The sequence below is a fragment of the Taudactylus pleione genome, unplaced genomic scaffold, assembly GCF_031769625.1.
Source record: "Taudactylus pleione unplaced genomic scaffold, aTauple2 ptg000073l, whole genome shotgun sequence".
NCBI lineage: Eukaryota > Metazoa > Chordata > Amphibia > Anura > Myobatrachidae > Taudactylus > Taudactylus pleione.
Window position 1 is genome coordinate 7,138,945 of NW_028284475.1, and position 16,648 is coordinate 7,155,592.

The window sequence follows — 16,648 nt, forward strand, 5'->3', positions numbered from 1 at the left end:
ATGGGCGCTCTTGGTATCTATCTTGCGGGTCTTCTGGCTGCTGTGATGTCTGCTTACTGCAGTCCTGATGCCAGTTTAGACAACCACTGGCAGCTGTGGGCTAAAACTCACCAGAAAATATATAACAACAAGGTTTGTGTGACCTAAAACTGAATATTAGTGCATATATAAATATATTCTCCTTTGCCACCTGAAGTAGCAGATGTTATGTCAATACTGGCTGTCCCTTGATTTTACAGGAAGATGAACTAACCCGACGTGTGATATGGGAGGATAATTTAAAGTTTATCATGGTCCACAACCTGGAGTACTCGTTGGGTCTCCAGTCCTATGAAGTTGGGATGAACCACCTGGGAGATCTGGTGAGAACACGCTATTTGTGGTGGAACATATTAGGGAACCCTATTGTTGAATGTACATATGGACCAGTAAAAATTAGATTTTCATAGGTGAGCATAACTGAAGGATAAAGTATACTATGGTTTCACTTACAAACCAAATAATAAACCAGCAGCATAAAGATTTCACTATTCAAATATGTAAAACTTTTCTTTTTTTTTTTATACGGCTATTCTTAGGCAAGAATTTTTCTGCTGATTTCTTGTAGCAAATAAGCAATTTCAATATAGAATAATTATATTTTATAGTCATATTGTTTTCATTAGGCTAATGTGCCCTATACAGATATTGGGCATGGGGTTAGGAGATTAGCATTGCAGACTTACAATACCGGGGCCATTTGTATGTTTTCCTCGTGTTTGTGGGTTCCTCCGAGGGGTTCGGTTTCCTCCCACAATGTGAATTTATGAGCTGGCAAATTTAGGCTGTGTGCCCCAAAAGGCAGCAACAGTTTTCGGTAATTTTATATATTCTCTGTACAGCGCTACATAATATGTCGGCCCTATATAACTAAATACATATCAATTAATAAATAATTGATCGGTTGTGATTGGCAGAATCACATTTTGCTCAGGAGTTGTAAATAAGCCTTTTATGTGTTGGCTCAAGATCTCTTTGTCCTTCAGACAGGTGAGGAAGTGTCCTCAGCAATGGCGGGCTCCCAACACATGGACCCGTCCTTGGCCAATGCTACGGGTTTGCCAGAAGATGTGTTAAAGTCCAAGGTAACAGAGTCAATAGACTGGAGAGATCAAAACTGCGTGACGGATGTGAAAGATCAGGTAGGTGCGAGTTAGGGCTGAGGTGACTGACCCATGATGGACATCGCCATACCTAGAGTGGCCCCTCTTAGCCCCGATCCTTCTCTTCCTCCTCCTCCATTCTTCCCTGACTTCCCACTAGTATATTCTTCTGGATTGTATAGCTGTGTATCTGATGTTTATGTAAAATTAGTTTCATGTGAATTTACAAGTACTTAATACACAAATAATAAAACTATATGTTACCTTATAGCACTAACAAATAATAATTTAATGATCAATAAACCAGAACGACCATGTAAATGTAATGTTCTAACATATTGTAACGCTGGCACAATTCATGTAGTTTTGGAAGCTGGAATTTAGCCAGACACATCCCAAATTGATTTTTAAAGATTTATACATAATACTCAAATCATAGTTGACAACTATTATTTTATTTTTTATAAGAAATTTGTCACTTTTTGATTTCTAAAAATCTTTTTCCCTATATTTTATTATTGACTAACCTTAAAAAGTATAAAGTAAGTGACTTCTATTAACTAGAGGGAATACTAGCTAAACATATATGCAATATACGGTCTGATTCAGAGATGCATGCAGTAGTGTTTTTTATTTGCCGTGGTGGCGATAATATGCATATGCTAGTTTCAGCCCACTCCTTGTTTACTATCGTGCCCTGAGATGCCCACTTTCAATGCCCGTGCACGCTGCAACACCGCCGGCGGTACTGAGCAATCCACCACTGGCGCACCGTCGCCTGCACCATCCACACTTGCACCAGCCTATGGCAGAGGGCCTGATTCAGAGCCGGACGCTCTGACCAGAGCGCTCGCTCTGAATCAGGGCCCTCCTACCTAAACTTGGAGCGGCCTCTTGGACGCTCGCATAGCTGTGGGTTACCACCCACAGCTTATGCGAGCGTCCATGATGATGGTCGCGATGGTCAAGACCATCGCGACCATCGGGCTTGCGACGAGACCCTGCGGTAGGGTCTCGCTGCCGCAAGCCCTGGAGTGATTTTGGCTCTATCAGAGCCAAAATCACTCCCACTGACATCACTAGTGATGTCAGTGGGGCCGGACCCAGACGGTAGGCGTTCCCATGGGAACGCCTACGTCTGGCAGCCACGCCCCCGGCACGCCCACCAAAGGGGGCGTGCTGTCACTCCCCATCGACAGCACGCCCCCTTTGGTGCGAGACCCCGAGCAACGGCTAACCCGTCGCTTGCCGAGTCTCGCGGATGCACACAACGGAGCTCCCTCCGTCGTGCGCATGCGCATTTGGGTACCATCGACCCGCTTGCGAGCGTCCTGCGCTCGCGAGCGGGTCTGAATGAGACCCAGAGTTTATAGTGTATTAGGCGTAATTTATGCACAAAAAGAAAACGCACACAACATATTTCCGCCTGTGTGCAGATCTGTACGCAGCCCCGGTTCGGCAGCTTATGCGCTCAGTTATGCCCCTGTTTTCTTTTAGCCATTGTTTTGCTTGCAAAATACACAATTGCTATTAGGCATCTCTAAAATAAATAAAAGAAATACATTTAATACAGCAGATTCGGCACTCAAAATCCTCGTCCCTTGACGCAACTCATTTTTTATACCAGGGATAGACATCGGGAGGTTAAAGAATGAGGGTCAATGCTTTTGTACCATCAGGAGGAAACCATCGATTATTCGACCATCAACCCTCTGATTATGCATGAGCAGACTGCGGCCGGCATCGGACTCCCACTGTAAAACTAAAACTATTTGCCATCTGCGTCAGGCCATCGATGGTAAACTAACCGTTAATGGTTTGATGACCGTCCCTAATTTATACAGAACGTTCTAATAACACCGAGCAGAATACAGTGGTGTCTCTTCAAATAAATCAACATCAGTTGTCTTTTCTCATTACCTCAGTCCATTTTTCTGTTCTTTTTTTTTTTTTATAAAAAGTTTGACCCTGTACAACCCCAATGTCCTATCTTACACTGAATTTTCTGCTATTTCTTCTATTTATATGTGTCCTATCTGTAAGATGTATGTCAAACATGTATAATGCATTGCACAGAAAAAGCCACCTTTCATGTTCGGCTGATCCTGTTCCTAATCTTAAATCCACCTCTGGGTGGGGCAAACATTTTTTTTACTTACCTGGGTATTCGGTACAGAGATACCAGGTAGACCTGTGTGTGATTGGTGTCATTGCTCCTGGAGCTCATGTCCAGTCATTTTCTGTGTGGTGATGGCATCCTGGCATGGAATGATCTCTTCCAGGGACACTGCAGTTGCAGTTGGGCGTTCAGCAGCGTGGGGGCGCTGGAGTGCCAGGTGAAACTCAGGAAAGGCAAGCTGGAGTCTTACAGTGCTCAGAACCTGGTGGACTGTTCCCGCTCCTATGGAAACAATGGATGTGAAGGGGGATTCATTGTGGCTGCGTACAGATATATCATCCAGAACAGCATAGAACTTGACAGCAGCTACCCATATGAAGGAAAGGTAAGCACAGACAACAGTGATGGGGAGGACATGTATATGGGACATTGTGGGTGTGTCATATTAAGCATCTTCATCAGGGGAGCAAGTAGGAAGTGGACAATATAGTAACAGCCTATGGGATTATCTTGTTACTAGGATGGAACGTGCCACTTCAATCACACTAATAAGGCTGTCCGCATTACCGGCTACAAACGGGTCCCATATGGAGATGAGCATGAGATGAAGCAAGTTGTGGGGAGGGTGGGCCCAGTGTGTGTGGCCATTGATGCCAGCCGCAAATCATTCTACTTGTACAAGAAAGGTAAGTAGAACGTGACGCGCCTCTATCATCCCATTCACTGACAGGGATCTCTCTCTCTATATTTCTACTAGCATTGCTCTGTGCACATATAGAGATAAATTATATGGGAAATGTATCAAGCCTTCTATACAGTGGAAAGTGGACAAGTGTAGAATTTGTCCATAGCAACCAATCAGCTGATCGGCTGCTATGGGCAACTTCTCCACTCTTTAAGGTTTGATACGTTCCCCCCCTATATGAGAAGCATCTATTCACATCATAGATTGAGTACTTGTTATCTGATGGAGTGTGTACACTTGGCTACTAGCTGGAGTGGTTTATTTATCCAAGTCAGTGACTTGGGATTTGGGACAGACTCTCACTGGAATATGGCAGTGACCAATATCTGACTTTAAAAATCTATAATAAAATTAAGTTCTGTTAAAAATGATGGCATCACGTCTGGGGTGCGCACATGCCACCGAGATTCAATAAAATAAAAATGACTCGCTCATCCTGCCCACCCGCACCGCAAATACATATATGGTGCTTCATCGCCACCTTCAAACTCCTACTGTAGTGAAAAACCACAAAAGGCGCACACATGCACACCTCTGCAAGCCATGCACGACAGACGCACTGGTCACCCATGTGCACTCCCCCAATGACACTTTGGTGATGGTGCAGCAACTGGGAAATGAAGGCACAGGCTCATAGAGGAGAAGGGAATGTTCAAGAGTAATAATAAATAGATAAATAGAAAGGGATGAGGAGAGTGAAAGACAGAGGGAAAGAGAGACAGACTCAGGGGCAGGAGAGAGAGAGACTGAGGGACAGGAGTGGAATAGGGAGGTGTGGTACAAACTGTCGACATCAGAATGTCAACATGGACGTTATATCGACATTGACTGAATGTCAACATTGTGAATGTAACTCTAACCCTCAACGCAGCCTAACCTTAACCCTAACAGCAGCCTAACATGAGATGACAATGTTATGCTTATCGATATTCACAATGTCATTATGCAACACCGAGGACAACATCTTGTTAAAGATAAAATATTAGTTTGTTCATTATTCAAAGGAACATACTTCACTACTTTTTTTTTTTTATCTCCGCTCCGTGAAAAATCAGGAGCCTCCCGCACCTTGCTCGGAGAGTAGGCAATTATGAATATACTTTTGCTTTTTGTTTTCTATAAATATAATTAGCATACGTATGGAAGCAAGTAATTCTGCACCAACACTTTTTTTTATCTCTCAGCTAGGTGTAGTCAGTAGAGCACACCTGTTACCTCTTAGACCTGTCTCAGAGCCAATGATCATGTAGATAAGCATTTTTTTTTTTGCGCATGTGCAGAAATTTCTGACACCTAAAGCGCATGGTGTGATCGACTGAGAGGGTATCAGAAATGTGTTAGAAAAGTTATTGGCGTTCCTGGGCGCTGACAACTAGTGTACGCAAATATGGTCCGTATTATGGGAGTGTCGCGGGCGTTTCGATGCAAATGGCTGCGTTCTCAGATGCAAGCATAGGAGGTGATGGTCAGACAGAGACACTGCACCTGCCACGGGGTGGGTGCAAGTTTCGATGCTGCGACCAATGGTGGAATATAAGGACGCACCATTCTGTATTACAGCGGGCGCTAAATGTGGGTGTCTCAGTCCTTGCACATTTGGACAAGGGAAAGAGTTTGTAGGTCATTTGCATAAACTCGCAGACAGGCGACCACCAATAGACGCTGGAGCATGCGGCTCTGAACCAGGTCCCTTGCGAATTGATAAGCTGAAGCAGTCACATGAATAACAGATTATCCCGCACTCAGGCAGCTGTTATTCTGCTTCTGTAGATTGTGGCTTATTATTGCTCCTCCCACTCACACAACACCCCTTCCTGGTATACTGTAGATTGTGGCTTATTATTGCTCCTCCCACTCACACAACACCCCTCCTGGTATTCTATAGATTGTGGCTTATTATTGCTCCTCCCACTCACACAACACCCCTTCCTGGGTCTATAGATTGTGTCTTATTATTGCTCCTCCCACTCACACAACACCCCTTCCTGGTATTCTATAGATTGTGGCTTATTATTGCTCCTCCCACTCACACAACACCCCTTCCTGGTATTCTATAGATTGTGGCTTATTATTGCTCCTCCCACTCACACAACACCCCTTCCTGGTATTCTATAGATTGTGGCTTATTATTGCTCCTCCCACTCACACAACACCCCTTCCTGGTATTCTATAGATTGTGGCTTATTATTGCTCCTCCCACTCACACAACACCCCTTCCTGGTATTCTATAGATTGTGTCTTATTATTGCTCTTCCCACTCACACAACACCCCTTCCTGGTATTCTATAGATTGTGTCTTATTATTGCTCCTCCCACTCACACAACACCCCTTCCTGGTATTCTATAGATTGTGGCTTATTATTGCTCCTCCCACTCACACAACACCCCTTCCTGGTATTCTGTTGATTGTGGCTTATTATTGCTCCTCCCACTCACACAACACCCCTTCCTGGTATTCTGTTGATTGTGGCTTATTATCGCTCCTCCCACTCACACAACACCCCTTCCTGGTATTCTATAGATTGTGGCTTATTATTGCTCCTCCCACTCACACAACACCCCTTCCTGGTATTCTATAGATTGTGGCTTATTATAGCTCCTCCCACTCACACAACACCCCTTCCTGGTATCCTATAGATTGTGGCTTATTATTGCTCCTCCCACTCACACAACACCCCTTCCTGGTATTCTATAGATTGTGGCTTATTATTGCTCCTCCCACTCACACAACACCCCTTCCTGGTATTCTATAGATTGTGGCTTATTATTGCTCCTCCCACTCACACAACACCCCTTCCTGGTATTCTATAGATTGTGGCTTATTATTGCTCCTCCCACTCACACAACACCCCTTCCTGGTATTCTATAGATTGTGGCTTATTATTGCTCCTCCCACTCACACAACACCCCTTCCTTGTATTCTATAGATTGTGGCTTATTATTGCTCCTCCCACTCACACAACACCCCTTCCTGGCATTCTATAGATTGTGGCTTATTATTGCTCCTCCCACTCACACAACACCCCTTCCTGGTATTCTGTTGCGGCAGGAAAAACTGCATTAGTAATTTTTTTTTTCCATAGGTGGTAGTCACTGTAATATCAAAGTAATACACAGACTTAATGGGACGGGGCTTATTGTGACAGGTATTTTATAATGAACCATCATGATAAGCCCCAGTCTCGCAGGAGGTACCAGTACTTGATTTCATGTTGTTCCCTGCCTCTGTCCGGCGTGTGTAAAGCGCTGTATAAATCTTGTGTGAGGAGATCCCGCCTATGTATACACGTTTTACCAATAATCCTTTTCTATACAATGTCCATTTAAAAACATTCTGTGCAGTATATTCCATTGAAGTGACAATTAATTTGTTACATTTGAAATAAGTACCAATAATAACATTATTTATTTCTGATTACAGGTGTATACTATGATCCGCTGTGCTCCAGTGCCCAAACTAACCACGCTGCTCTAGTAATTGGCTACGGTGCTGAAGATGGAATAGAGTATTGGCTTGTTAAAAACAGGTGAAGTGCAGAATTTTTAATGTTTGTATTTACGTTAGAAGGCTCTATCGGCTCTTATGCTGGGTACACACTTAACAATGTGTACCCAGCCGATGTGTCGTGCGGCAAGTGCCGTCTTGGGGGACGCAGTAATCTGTGACAATACAGGGGCCGCAAGAGAAATTAGTGATTCCGCTGCAGTATCCCTTTTGCTAAACAGGAGGAAGTGCTGAGTATGTGGCCAAAAAGCCAGCTTTATTAGTAGACCCCTAAAAACAGTATACCAGGGTTTCCCAAACTTGGTCCTCAATGCACCCTAACAGTCCATGTTTTAAGGATGTCCATGGTTGAGCGCAGATGGTTAATTTGGACTCACTGAGAGACTCATTAAGTTACCTGTGTTTAAGTATCAATATAGTTAATACCTGGACTGTTAGGGTGTCTTGAGTACCGAGTTTGGACAACACTGCAATATACAACTCGCTGAAAGGAAATTAGTCAGTGGTGGGCAACCTGCTAGATTTCAGGGGCCTAACATGCAGTCACTGACGCCTTTGAAGGGTGGCGCATCACAAGTTTTTTTTTTTTTTTTTTAAAAAAAGGCTAATTTTTTTTTTTATTAAATAGCGGATTCAGAATTTCTCCTTTGGTGCTGGTGGCTTGCGGTCTCTGTAAGCCACCACTGGACAGTTTATGAACCAGACAGAAGCTGCAGCTCATAGTGCCTGCTCTTTGCTCGTGGTGCTCTAGATTGTTATGAGCCTCATTGAGGACACACAAAAGGCCAAGATGTAGCACAGAATACTCTTTGGTGGTGCTGTGCCCCTCAGTTTGCACAAGAGCTTGCATAGCAAAATGGGGGTGTTTATGAAGGAGCGTAAATGTGCGCCTGGCAAAGGGTGACATGTAGTGTTCCTCACATAGGGCCTCATTCTGAGTCGTACACAGCTCCATATACATTCGCATACGGAATGGAGATATTGTGCTAATGGTAATCTTATGTTTTTACGTCCGCAGTCGCACTTCATCATTGCTAGTATCGGGTCTTACCCTATGCTGCGACGCAACTCTGGTCACATGCCCGTGAAACCCCCGAAAACACAACTAGTCCATGCGCAGTTTGATAATATTCGCTGGATGCAGCCACATACGGAGCTGCCTGCAACTTAGTATGGAAAAGGGACACTCAATTTTGCAGAGCAATTCAAAAACGAGAGTTAAATTTGCAGAACATGAAAATTTAAATGGTAGGGGTGGGGGGGGTCCATGCACTTTGTAAATGAGTTTCAGTGTTGTACAGTAACCATGACATCACAGTTCCTGTACATGTGATCTGACAGATTTCACAGCCAGAGGTCACATGTTTAAAGAAGACAGACCCGCTGTATTATTTACACCAGCCCAGCATCATTTGCAGGAAGTGTACATATGTTCCATGGGACAAGTCTGATGCAACAGCTGTAATAGAGACTGACAGAATACACTTCCTCCAGCTGTACTAATAGGCCCTGATCTATGCCAAGTAGTAGTACTGTAGGTAGAATGCACAGCAATATGCCAGTAGTCATTTGTACAGCTATACTAGTAACACTGATATCTAATAATAAAGCACTGAACTTTTGAAGCATAGACCACCTGCTGCAATCCCAGATCCCCTTCCCCCATAACACCCTGGAATTCCACACACACCAGAGGCCCCGACCATGGTAATCGCCCCCAGCCCCTTTGTGCAGTGCCCAGAACGTCTTGAAGACACTACAGACAGCTGAAATTACGGCAGGGTGCCTGCCTCTAGTGATCAAAGGACGCTCTAGGCGGCACTGCCACAGCGATGCTGGCTGCAGGGTGCTGTTCCAAGCACCCTGCTAGCCAGAAGCAAGGGCCGTGGGGCAGTGACGGGGCCGCCCACAGAACCCTGCGCTGTGTGCAGACATACAACCCTAGTTACGGCTCTGGTGGTTAGTCCACATGTGGTACAGCTTAATCAGTTCTTAGATTTATTAGATCAGGTAGAACCAGGACCGTAACTAGGAGTGTGCGAGTGGTGCCGCCACACAAAGCACAGGGTCCTGTGGGTGGCAGCGTTGCTGCCCCATGGCACCTGCATGTAACTTAGAGGGTGCCTAGAATGGGTGCGCTGGGCGTGGTAGTGACTAGTACAACAGCAGATGGCAGCAGTGATGCCCTTTACTATAACAACTTGCGGCCCAGTTATGTTTCTGAGAGCGGTATAAGAGGTTGACCATGTACAATTGACCTAGGAGGATATAATAATGCCATTTATATTTTATTACAGCTGGGGACCATCCTTTGGCGAACAAGGTTACATTAAGATGGCCAGAAACCACTATAACCACTGCGGAATTGCAAACTTTGCCTCCTATCCAGTGATTTAAAGGCATCTGTCCCTAACCCTGCAACAGCTGTTCTAAGGTTTTCTGGCAAATGATATAATATTGATTCTGCACACAGTACTGTCAATGACATGGATAATAAAAGTCACTGACTACTCACGTTGTTCTTTTCTGACTAGTACACACAAATTCATTTCCTGCTTTATCTAGCCTGTATGAAGTATGAAGTAATCTCTGATTCCTGTTATGTGGCTTCTATGTTTTTAAATAGATTTATTGGTTTGTTCCTTGTATACATTCCCAATTTTAGGGGGTGTCATCTTGTGGCAAATGCTGGTGGCTCAACCAGAATTGCTGTGAGTTATTCCTACATAACTGATTCAGGGGCAATGGGAGATGTCTGCAGTCACCCAAGTATAACGAATAATTAGATTTGACATCTCTCCACTTTTTTTTACTTTTTAAATATGAAAGTCTGTAGATCCCTATGATCCCAATTGGACAAGCGATCACTGGGTTCAGCTCTAAGGGTATATTTACTTAAATGCGGGTTTATAGAAGAAGGTTTTATCTGAACAACAGATACTCAGCGCTCTGTAGGGGTAAGGGGCTCTTGGTTTTAAATGTCATTTCTAGCTGCTTTTATTATAGAGAGAATTTGGCCAGTAAGGACTGGTAGATAATAGTCTTCATGTGTACTTGTGTTACCCGCTGTCTGAGGTGGAATGCTGGCATTAAACTAGGACTAAACAGAAACTGTTCAATTATACTGTGTACTGCAGAGAAGGGTGAACTGTGCTTTGTCTTTCTGCTAAGTTATAGCGCCATTTAGTGTCTGATTTTCATTGCTGCACGGCTTCATCAACATTCAATATACAGGGTGGTCTTTATTCACAAAATATACTCTATATGGGTATGGTTGCCACTATTTTGAAAATGCAAACAGATGTGACTCTCCCATTCATGGTGACCTCACGTTAATACAGTACATTTGGCGTTATGCACAATATTGCATTACAGATGCATTCCTTTAGCTGATTCATGTATTAGATCTTTTTGAAGGCATTCTTAAAGGGTATCTACGTTTCATAACTAAAGTATATTCTGGTCTATTCAGCAATAAACATGATACTGGCTCAAATATTTTCTGTCATTATTGTCCCGATTATTACCATTTTTTAACTTAATTTTTCCCTGCTGTTCAGGAAAGATCCATTCAGGGGCAGCGGTTGCGTTAACACGGTGTCCCTGACTAGTCCCCACAGGCAGTCTTTTCATTTATCTGCTCTGCACATGCCCCATCCGAAAGGATCCCTCTTTGCAACCAGCGGGAGTGTGGGAACAAACGCCTTTTGAAGGTGGTGAATACTCTTGCCGTCAAAATATTCTATTTTCGGAGCTTGATGAATTTAGGTCCCCATACTAGTGTTTAGGGACAGATCAGGCTAAAAGGTAAGCAGGAGATATCCGTGATATCTCCTGCGTTACCTTTGTAATGAATAGCCCAGATCCCTAATTACTACAAACGTAGGTGGATATTTAAATTTTCGCTGCTTTTGTAGAAATTAAGTGATGATCAATGGACCCCCTAAAGGAGAAGGACAGACGCAGATGGGATAGACAGTGAGGAAGGAGCATGGGGCAGTGGGTTAGGGTGATTGCTGGAAGGCTTTGCTAAAGAGGTGAGTTTTGAGAGCCCTTTTGAAGTTTAGTAGAGAGGTGGAGAGGAGAAAATTCCTAAGGTAGGGAGCATCACAGGCAAAATCTGGGAGGTGGGAGTGGAAGTAATCAGTGGGCAGAAGAGGCTTCGTGCATTTGTGGAATGAAGCGAGTAGGAGTGTGAAGAGAGATGAGGTCAGAGATGTAAATGGGAGAGGATTGGGTGAGGGCTTTGTAAAACCCCTTTTACACCGACCTGAAAGTCTCAGGTTGATGCACGTGAACACGCATCAACCCGGGATTTTTGTCTGTGTAAATGGATACACCCAGGTCCAGGGACCCGGGGATCCAACTCTGGTAGTTTGCAGGGTTGACCACGGGTCGTCCCCACGTCACTCTGCAGTGCAAACGGCGCGGTCCGGGTCACGATGACCCGGATCGTGCCACATGCTGCCTGATTGGCCTGTTTCAGTGGCACTTGGAGATGACATCATCTTAAAGCTTCCACTGCAACCAGGGCCGGGAAGACCAGCATGGAGCACTGCAGCCCATCCACCCTCTTTGCATCTGGACCGCTGCGGAGTGAGATAAGAGGGTCGGGGAGAGGAAGGAGCGCTGCTCACCTGCGCTGGAATAGCCGGGTCAGTGCTGACCCGGCTACGGTGTGAACTGTACCGTGCCGTGGTGTAAAAGGGACCTGTCCCAAATCCCGAGTCAGACCCGGGACTTTGGTATAAAAGGGGTATTAGTGAGTGCGAATAACTTGAATTGGGCTCTGAAAGGGAAGGGGAGCCAGTGTAGGACTTATAGGAGAGGGGAGGCAGATGTTTCATGCCAACAGAGATCAGGCCGAGATCTGTCAGCATCTACAGGAGATGCACAAAAATGCGCAAATTCGCTTGCTAAAAGTCACTAATTGTGGCTGTATAAGGAGCTGCATCTGCTTCAGTCTCAGGCCCAATGTGTGCAGTAACCAATACAACACAACCATGTTCTGCTGCAACCAAGACAATGGGAAAAGTTCCTGATACAGAGTTGGACTTCTCTTACTCTGCTCCACCCCCTACCTGCACACTTAGGGCCTGATTCAGACCCGCTCGCGAGCACTCAGCGCTCGCAAGTGGGTCGATGTTGCCCAAGTGCACGACGGACCCGGCTCCGTCGTGCGCATGCGCGAGACCCGAATAACGACGGCCAAGCCGTCGGTATGGGTCTCGCTCCAAAGGGGGCGTGCTGTCGATGGTGAGTGACAGCACGCCCCCTTTGGTGGGTGTTGCTGCCCAGACGGAGGCGTTTACCGTCTGGGGCCGGCCCCACTGACCTCACTAGTGAAGTCAGTGGGAGTGCTTTCGGCTCTGATAGAGCCAAAAGCACTCCAGGACTTGCGGCAGCGAGACCCTACCGCAGGGTCTCGTCGCATGCCCGATGGTCGCGATGGTCTTGACCATCGTGACCATCATTTTGGCTGCTCGCTATAGCTGTGGCTGGTCACCCACAGCTATACGAGTGGCCAGGAGGCCGCTCCAAAAAGGAGCAGGGACGGCCCTGATTCAGAGCGAGCGCTCTGTCAGAGTGTCCGGCTCTGAATCAGGGCCTTAATTTGCTACTAGCCACCCTCATCAGTGCACACTCGCACCAGCCTACACTTGGTGCAAAAGATACTTGTGAAACCAGTTATGCCTCTTCGGTCGCATGTAGTGATGCATTTACAATCCATACCACTGTGGGTCACCTTTAGTTGTGCTCTCAGTTGCGGGGTATGTGCAGTGAAAAACACACAAGATACGCTCCCGGCATACAATCAACACATAAAAAGCAGGTAAGACTTTTATCTGAGATTTAGTAAAGCTACAAGTACACTGCTTGAATAACCTGTGCATCTCCAGCCATAGCAAAACTACAACTCCCAGCATACCTGGTAAAAGGATCAAGTTTGAAGTTATAAAGACAACGTTGTAAAAATGCTTTAAACTGCGTTATTATTAGGTATGCATTACGGGTTCCACCTCACTGCCCCCGTTCTCACTGTCCACATTTTGATTGTGGAACCTTTCCGACCAATTTTTTGTGATTCTGCTCCATACAGTATAATGTACACAGCAGAACCTGGAAAAAGTCTCTTTGAAAATCCTTAAATAGAAAGGATAACATGTTTACTTAATTTGTGGGTGTTTTTTTTGCTGTTCATAGTAAAATGTGTCCTAGTTATTCACTGCTCTATCCAGGCTGCTGTCTGCTGACAGGAAATCATGTGATTATTTCTACAATGGAAAACAGATGTTGCTTAAGGTCTAAAGACAAGTTACAGAGTACACATTCTGGTCACATGATTGCGGATCTTCCAGTCACATGATTTATGCAGTCAGCTCCCGTAAAAATGAACGCGAGACGAGAGATTTCTGCTATGTTCTGTACGTATCTCGGCCAACAATTGGTTTTGCACCTTAGGAAAAGAGAAAAACACGCTTTGTTGTTCGATCATTTCTTAATAAACTTTTTTTTTATTGTTGTCTCTCTTTGTGTTGAACATCATTTAAGGTTGTGCAATAGTAATGCTTGACGTAGATCAATAAAACACCTAGGCGAGCAGTGAGCGAGTGTCGCACCGTCCTCTTGTCTAAAAAGATGCAACACATACAATATAACAGTTCCCATTGGGTTCACCGCAATGCAGCCTAAACACACTACTGTCCCCACACAGGCACATAGTAACCATTTATACAATTGGGACTAAGCTGCCGTTCGCAGGTGCACAAAGTAGCAACGTTTGTGGAGGTTTATCGGATCCCTTCCGGCCAATTCTCACCACCCTGTCCCTATCCCAACCGCAGTCATTACACCGCATTGGCAATCTCCACTTCTGCGCCAACAACAACGCTGCTCCTACACTTTTATTCCCTCCCTGAATCTAATAAGGGTTCTTTTATATGGGCTAGCTATGGGTTCCCCCCCAGCCCTGGCCTCACGGGAGCCACCATGTGTAGACTGATCCAGATTGTCTGTTGAGACCAGAGGCCGCCTGGTAGTGTGCCCGCTGCCTATGGATGGTTAACAATTGCAGAGTATGAGAGACCACACCTGGCAGGGTTTAAGACCTACGCACAAGCATGGCACAGGATGCACATATATAATAAATTAAGTATACAGTATATGTAATAAAACCTCAGCCTCAGCAAGATGACTCCAAACCCTCTACCCTGGCACCCACAACCTTGACACCCTTCCTCCATCACCCGGCAGCCTGTCCCATCCACTGGGATTGTTTTCTCTGACATCCTTCCATCTCTCACCTGGCACCCTGTGCTCTGGCATTCAGAACCCTGTTACTCTACAGTACACCTCTCACCTGGCACCTTGTGCCATCCCCTGGCATTCAGAACCCTGTCACCCATTCGCTCTCATCTGGCCCCCTATCCCATGCCTGGGATCCCTCTCCCTGACACCCTTCCTCTCCTCAGGCAGTCTGGCCCTCATTCAGAGGCGGTCGCAAGAAGCGACAGCTCGCTCTGAATGAGGGTGGCCGCTTGCTTTTTCTAGTGCGGCCTCCTGGTCGCTAGCTTAAGCTGTGGGTTACCACCCACAGCTTAGCAACCGACCGGGTTGATGGCCGCGATGGTCAAGACCATCGGGGCTTGCGACGAGACTCTAAGGTTGGGTCTCGGCAACCGCATGCCCCAGGGAGCTTCCTGCTCTGATCGAGCAGGAAGCTCCCCACTGACGTCAGTGCGACCGCCCACAAAACGGTAGGCGTTCCTTAAGGACCGCCTCCGTTTGTGAAACCACCCCCCCCCCTGCCCCCCCTACAAAACGGGCCGAGCTGTCGATCAACATTGACAGCTGGCCCTTTTGTAGTGAGCTCCGGAGCGAGGGAGTTTCTCTCTCGCTCCGGGGCTTGTGCACACGCAGTGCGGCCGCTGCGCATGCACAAGACCAAAACATCAACCCGGTTGCGAGCGCGCAACGCTTGCGGCCGGGTCTGAATGAGGTCCTCTGTCCCTTCTACTGTGATCCTGTATCCTGATACCTTCCCATCTCCAAATTATTGTATATGGAATGCATCAGTGTATACTATGTTTTATTTACACAGAACATGCACATATTTATCAACTGGTTACAATTCTTAGTTGTATAATTACTAAAGTGTGGGTTTATAGAAGTGGAGATGTTGCCCATAGCAACCAATCAGATTCTAGCTATTATCTTTTAGAAGGTGCGAAATAAATAAGTACAATCTGAGTGGTTGCTATGGGCAACACTTCTGCTTCTATAAACCCACACTTTAGTAAATATACCCCTTATGGTCTGTGAAAATGAGTGTTTTCTCCAGCAATAGGGTGTTACCCTATACGTTACAGGAGTGCTGCGTAGATTGCATGTTAGTACTAGCGGTAACAGCGACTGGCATTCATTTGTCTGGTTTCGCTGCAGATAGTGTCCCCTTCCAAAACACGGGTAAGCCTATGTAACAAGCATCGTTGTGGCAGTATATGTAATCACCAATTACAGGGGGAATTGTAAAAAATTCACATTCATAAATAGTTCCCAAGGTGTGCTTCGTGTAGTAACCGGGTGTGGTATACGTATTCACCGGTTCAGTATGCCAACACAAGAATGTCAAAGTGGTATGCATGATGACATTCCGAATGTTGACAGGGTCCCAATGTTTCCCATTTGACAGTCAAGTAGTGGTCTCAAAACGATCCTGTAGGTACACAAGAAGAACTTTGTACTTTTTCTAAAATTGTTCCAACGGTAAAACTGCACGAGAAGGACACGATGATGATAATATTATTATTATTATTGTTATTATTAAAAACAACTTTTCTCCACACTTTTATTTTCAAAATCTAAAAACAAACAACTTTTTAACGTCTTCTCTTTCTGGCTTATGGTGCAGCACTAATGGTGCGTACACACTGGGCGATTAAAGTGGACGACTGAACGATAACGATATCGTTATCGTTCAGTCGTCCACTTTATCGTCCATTTTTAACACAAAAAAGATGAACGATGACGACGACGCGCGTTCCCGCGGGTCGTTCGTCATCCTCGTTCATCGGGCTGACATGCAGGCCAACCTGACGACCTCGTCAGGTTGCTGCATGTCAGGGAATGGGTGAGAG

At 45.5% G+C, this 16,648-nt stretch overlaps 1 protein-coding gene across 1 annotated transcript; it reads left to right on the top strand.

Moving 5' to 3' along the window:
* On the top strand, window positions 1–9,908 carry LOC148532602 (cathepsin S-like). The gene is made up of 7 exons (XM_088467731.1): window positions 1–132; window positions 240–362; window positions 1,026–1,181; window positions 3,425–3,646; window positions 3,782–3,947; window positions 7,428–7,533; window positions 9,809–9,908. Exons 1-7 carry the CDS (start codon window positions 1–3, stop codon window positions 9,906–9,908), a joined length of 1,005 nt encoding a protein of 334 aa, XP_088323857.1.
* The last annotated feature ends 6,740 nt before the right edge of the window (window positions 9,909–16,648 follow it).